At 43.2% G+C, this 5,866-nt stretch overlaps 1 protein-coding gene across 1 annotated transcript; it reads right to left on the reverse strand.

Annotated features, from left to right (window-relative positions):
• Window positions 1-389: 389 nt before the first annotated feature.
• LOC138176117 (class E basic helix-loop-helix protein 41-like) lies at window positions 390-5,542 on the reverse strand. The gene is made up of 5 exons (XM_069106871.1): window positions 4,812-5,542; window positions 4,611-4,674; window positions 4,202-4,309; window positions 3,760-3,871; window positions 390-3,319 (listed from the first exon to the last, which is right to left on the reverse strand). Exons 1-5 carry the CDS (start codon window positions 4,871-4,873, stop codon window positions 2,139-2,141), a joined length of 1,527 nt encoding a protein of 508 aa, XP_068962972.1. The 5' UTR covers window positions 4,874-5,542; the 3' UTR covers window positions 390-2,138.
• Window positions 5,543-5,866: the final 324 nt, after the last annotated feature.

Below are 5,866 nucleotides of genomic sequence, written 5' to 3' on the forward strand. Positions count from 1 at the left end.
TTCTGGATTCATATATAGTAGCAGATATTTGCATGCCTTCATGTGAAAAAAAAAAACACCAAACTCCATGAACATAGGTTGTCTACCCAGTGTAAGACATCCATATAAAAATTCAACTAATTGTCCAAATATCAGGTAATTTAGCACCATACAGACAAACAACCAGGGGATTGATGAAAATTTCTATTTTTTATCCAGATATGTCACTGTCAGGTGGGCACATACCCAAGAAGGTAGTTTTAATAGAAAAGAATGCTAACAAGCAAACTTGAAGCAGTTGTATAATTGAAAAGTCATTATGACTTTTATTTGTGTAATGATATTAGTACTAGTTGTACATTCCTTATGATTTATTAAGATAGGATTTTTAATTATTAGACAACCTCATGTTGCATATTAAATTTTTTATTACTTAGTAAGAATTTTAAAATCACAAAATAGTGTGGAAATATTTAAGTAATAGAATTTATGGAGTGCTGGAAAATACTGGAATATAAAGATCAATTTTTAGTATGCCACATACTAAACTGTTCTAAAACAGCTGGTTTCTTGCAGACAGTATTTATTTTTTTTAATAATTTAAGACAGCATAAGCTTGTACCAAGCATAAGCATTGTAACAAAGTGCAACTTTTCAGCAAATCCTCCCCAAAAGATATTAACTCAAAATATCATTAGCACATATTTTCTCCCTACAAAAATAGCATGTCAGACATCATTAATTGGATGTATTAACAACTATTTACATACAGCCAACTTGTCGGCTAGTAAGATTTAACGTTGTTTAAACACAGCGTTTGAGGCAAACAGTAGCAACAGCAGCAGCAAATGCACCAAACTGACTAAAAGACCCAGATATTTTCTTCACTTATAGTCAGACTGTTGTGTCTCACCTCTTACATAACATTCAAGTGAGATTTCTCACAGTGCTACCTTGGCAACAAACTAAAAATATCTAGACAAGGTCTTGGTTTAAACCTTATTTTAAAAGCTTTCTTTGTGATAATCCAGTATCTGGTATGGTCTCCAGAAAGGGAAATCATAGTAGCTGGAGATAGAAAGGCCTCATGGGGATTTATGCCACACCTTCATAGCATTTTCAATCAACACTGACTAGTTCAAATGTCTCTACCAGCTTTTGGATTGTATACAATTTTAATTTAGGATAATTTTTTTAAGAATAGTAATTTTTTAGGATTTAGCTTTTTCTTAGTTCAGTGCACACAGACTTTTTTTTTTAACAGCAAGATTAAAAAACCCAGGAACATAATGATTTAAAACAACAACAGTGTGGGTACAAATGCACTTGCCATATATATTTCTATCATGTCTAAGAGGAAATTAAGGTAAGTCAATTGATTCAAGGTCCATTTCTCAATAAAGTGCTAACAAATTGTACTAAGGGTGCTTCTTGCTTTCTTCAACACACCTTCCCCAAAGTCAAGTGCAAGTCAAGAAGTGGAACCTAGAAACACTATATATATCTATATCTATATATAAAACCACTTAAAACAAAGTGCGACATTTAATTTGTAGAGAAATTGTATCTTTGCTTCTCTTAAAACAAAACTACCCAACAACAGACAAATGTATGGATTCAATAAAGCTAAACATTATATACTGAGTAGCAAATTAAGTCTAAAAGATTCTCATTCCCGATTTGTGGACACCCCACTCAGAGCAAGCAGGAGCTATTTGGGGACAGATACAGTGTATTAATTACCGGATTCTGTAACCTGGCTCCAAGTACCTTTTTCTTTTTTGAGTGTATACCCTCTGTTACAGTTACCTCCATTGAATTCCAGCGGATACTACAGAACTGCTAGAAGTGAAACTTTTCAGCTATGTTAACCCTGCCTTACTCATAAACAATGTTCAACATTTTAAAACTGTCACTGTCCAAATGGAGGTAAAACTTAGTTGTTTTTTTTTTAAGACAGTAAACAAAACAAAACAAAAATAAAAACACACCCACAGCTCAGGATCTTTACAGCACCCTGGTTGGGGAAAGGGGGGGGGCGGGGGACTGAGGACACACAAGAACTTGAAATCACGCAAACAAAAAAGGGTACTTTTAAGTATTACTGTTAATATTATTATGATTTAACCACCCATCCTTCTTGCGAAATCGGAAAGCTTTCAAGGGTTTTCCTTTCCAGGCTGGGAGGAATCCCCCTGAGAAGACGTCTCCAGGTCCGAGCTCAGCCCAGGCTCTCTGGAGGAAGCTGCGAAGGGGAGGTGGGCGAGGGGGTGAAGGGGTAGAGGAAAGTGCTGGTGGGGGGCCGCAGGAGAAGCCAGTTCCGGAGGCAGGATGGTTGGAGCGGCAGCGCTCGCCTTCTCAGGAGGGGGCGAGAGTACTGAGGACAGGCAGGGGAAGGCAGCAGCGGCCGCGGCAGCTGCAGCAGCCGCCGCAGCAGCCTGGGCTGGAATGCCTGGGTAGAGCAGGGGGATGGGGGCTGCCGCAGCAGGGTACAGATATTTTTCCAGGTTGCTTTTATCCAAGAAAGGCTGCATGTAAGCAGCTGCTGCCGAAGGGGAGATAAAGTAGAAAGGTAGGCAGAAGGGGGCCGCCGCTGCCGCCGCCGAGGGTTGCCCAAAGGGAGTCCCCCCGCCTCCTCCAAAGGCCACCAGGGAGCTGAGCAGTGCCGCGTCGGGTCTCAGCAGGGCAGCGGCCGGATTTGGCCCCAACAGAGCTGCGGCTGCGCTGCCTCCAGGACTGCTGCTGTCGCTGCAGTCCAATTTCAACCTCTTGGGCTCTGGGGAGTCTTCCCCAGGGGGCTCCTGCTTAATGGTGACACGACTTCCTCCAGGGGCATGGTATTTCTCCCCGTCAGGCCGGGCCTCGCCCTCCCCACCATAGCCGCTGTCAGTGTCCGTGTCATTCTCTCCAGCGAGTTCAGAGCTGGGTTGAGTCCTCTGAATCACAGGGACACAGTTTGTCTGGGGCTCCAGCTTCTGCACGGTACAATCCAGAGAGGCGTTCACAGACAAGAAGGAGGAGGAGGGGGGTGTTTCGATGGAAAAGGAGGAGGAGGAGGAGGAAGAGGAGGAGGAGGGAGAAGTAGTGGTGGTGGTGGAGGAGGAGGAGGAGGAAGTGTTTCCTTTGCTCACAGGGACCTGTTGAGTCAACAGCTGGGGGCTGGGTAAGAACTGAGTGGAAACGGAGTGCAAGTGGTTGATTAGCTGGGCACATCTCTGCTCCCTAGGCGTCCAGCTTTCAAACCGGGAAAGGTATTGCATGACTTCTTTGGCGCACGTTTGAAATCCCGAATGGAAAGAATCCAAGTCGGCCTGAATGGGAGATTTCATAGATCGCTCCCCTAGGATGAGGAAGAGAGGATCGGGAATGGGAGGCAGTGGATGAGGGAAGAAAAATGGCAGAAAAGAAAAACACTAATGTTAAAGCATCTGGCTATTACGTGGGCACTGGGCATTGACTACTGTACTGTATGTCTGTCTTCAATAATCAATAACCTGCTAGGTCCACCAGTTGCTATGATATTGGGGGGAAGGGTGTCATTGTGCTGGAATAAAGAGAGAAACCAGGGTGAAGCTCTGACCACTATTTAAAATAAAAATCTGCGTCTTAGGAATTTTGAAATCTTTAATACCAATAAATCATAACTTCTAGTGAAGAAGTTACTCTTTTAAAAAAGTAAGCTTGCTATTCCACGGGAGGGGGGGGGGAATCTTCATAATTGCACCTCTATGGGTAAAGAACAAATAAATCCCTGTGTTGTCATTCTTTAGACTGACTTACCATTTTGTAAAGCAATTATCTTCTGATGCTGCTGCTCTGTCAAGGCTGTCAACGCCTTTAAATGTTTCAAAGTTAATTCCAAAACTACTGCTTTCTCCAGATGCCCTAGAGTCTGCAGTGGGGCAAAGAAGAAAGGGGCTCATGATTATTTAACAAAATATATTTGGCTCCAAAGGGTTTCCATTCATCACTGAAACTTAAACTCCCTTTGAAAGAAGTATTTTAAACCTGGCTTACTTATACAAGGCAGGTTAAAAATGAGTTTCCTTTCTTTCTTTCTTTTTTGTGAGCATACATCATTCAGCTGAGTTTGTGGTAAACTTTAACAATAAAACATAAGTTGCTGTCAGACATCAAATATTTACATATATTCTTAAATCTGGAGGAGTTTCTTTACCAGGCTGTTACAAATCCCCATAGGGTAGAAAGGAATCTTCCTTACCGTCAATTTCAGATGTTCTGGCAATAAATCTTTAAGCTGAGCAATGCATTCATTAATTCTATCTCGTCTTTTCTTTTCTATCAATCTGTGTGGTAGTTTGTAGGTCTCCTTAATATATAAAAAATTGAGAAAGAAAAAGAGATCAACATTATATTCAGTCCACCAAGAGCACATACTGTATGACAAGGCAAACCAGATACCCCTTTCTACTGGTCTGTACTGAACTGCAATTAAAATGCAGGTGTTTAACCTTTCCTTATGCAACTTATCTGTCAAGCTACTTAAAATTCATAGTTAGGAGAAGCCAAAAAATTGAAGTATTGTTGCAGTGTAGCCCTTTGCTTTGAAGTGAAGTACCTTAATTAACTATCCAGGCAGGTTATGAAGATCATCAGAAACTTATTCTTACCTTGCTTTCGTCTCTCTTCATTCCTCTTTTGGGCTTACACATATACAAGGATGAATAGTCCAGTCTGCAAAACAGAAATAAGCATCAAATACCAAGTCTGGGAGGATCTTTGCTTTCTCTGGCTTCTCACCACTTTCTGGAGAAGATAAGAGAAAAAAACAGAAGGCGAGACAGATATTCGTAAGGGTGCGTGCACCTTACCCTATAAAATCTCTATGTTCCATTAACTGTCTCTCTTGCAAACGAGAAATTCCTTCGTCCATGTTTGGCAACAGCTGCTGGTTTCTTTTTTGTTGCAATTTTTGGGGTTTCGTTTTCTAATTTGTGGGACGGTGCTCTTGGGAGATCTTGGGGAAAATCTGTGCGCCTCCAGCTCTTTCTCTCCCTTTCCAGTGCAGCAGTGTTTAAAGTGTGAAGCAGTTGGTCTCCCTCTAGCCTGACTCAAATCAATCTCTCTCTCTCTCTCTCTCTCTCTCTCTCACACACACACACACACACACTCACACGCACCCGCGCGCGCGCACACACACACACACACACACACACACTGCTGGTAGTTTGCACTCCTCTGTTCAGTGTTTGGCCACAGGGCACGCGCGTCGCCAGCCAGACCAGCACCCAGCTCACGTGCGGAACGTACCATCCGAGGTCCAGACTGGGGGGAGGGGAGGGGGAGGAAGAAGGAGAGAGGAAGGGCAAAGAAGATGAGGAAGGAGGGGGAAACTGTAGAGAGAAGGAGGGCGAGGAAAGATTGAGAGAAGAGGCTGGAGAGAAGAGGCTGGATTAGGGCCACCATAAAAGAAAAATAACTTTGGCCAAGCTATGCGAGGTGAAGGCAGGAGGAGGCGGGTGGAGAGGACGCGGTACGGGAGAGTTAGGGCTTCCTCCCTCACGGGAATACGACTCCTCTGGCCCGTCATTACGGTGCATTAACATGGCTTGAACTGTTCCACCGCCTGGTGGAACTCTGCTCTCTGGACCTAAGAGCGAGAATTGACTAAGGGTAAACTTCGGCCCTGAAGGGGATTTTTGAGAATTGTTTGCTTAAAGCCCAGAGGTGACAGAGGAAGGGGGAGGCGAGAGGAGACCCTTTGGCTCCGATGGCCTTTCGCTGCCACAGGAACCATTTGTAATCTGTTCCTTTTAGAAATAAAAAATAATAATTAACATTGTAGTCACAGTGTCCGAATGTCGTAATCCAAATGTCTTTCCGCAATATCGTGGCCCTATGCCACCTAAACTTCCCCTAGCACCCG

Source organism: Petaurus breviceps, unplaced genomic scaffold (assembly GCF_028583685.1).
Source record: "Petaurus breviceps papuanus isolate PSGF00001 unplaced genomic scaffold, PetGlider_PUasm1.0 81, whole genome shotgun sequence".
NCBI lineage: Eukaryota > Metazoa > Chordata > Mammalia > Diprotodontia > Petauridae > Petaurus > Petaurus breviceps.

What these genes read in the sequence shown, in the direction of transcription:
- LOC138176117 (XM_069106871.1), bottom strand. Translation starts at nt 4,873, where the DNA reads ATGGACGAAGGAATTTCTCGTTTGCAAGAGAGACAGTTAATGGAACAT. An exon ending in TGAAGAGAGACGAAAGCAAG is followed by an intron (nt 4,310 to 4,610) that starts GTAAGAATAAGT and finishes TTATATATTAAG; the next exon opens with GAGACCTACAAACTACCACA. An exon ending in CAGAACATCTGAAATTGACG is followed by an intron (nt 3,872 to 4,201) that starts GTAAGGAAGATT and finishes GCCCCACTGCAG; the next exon opens with ACTCTAGGGCATCTGGAGAA.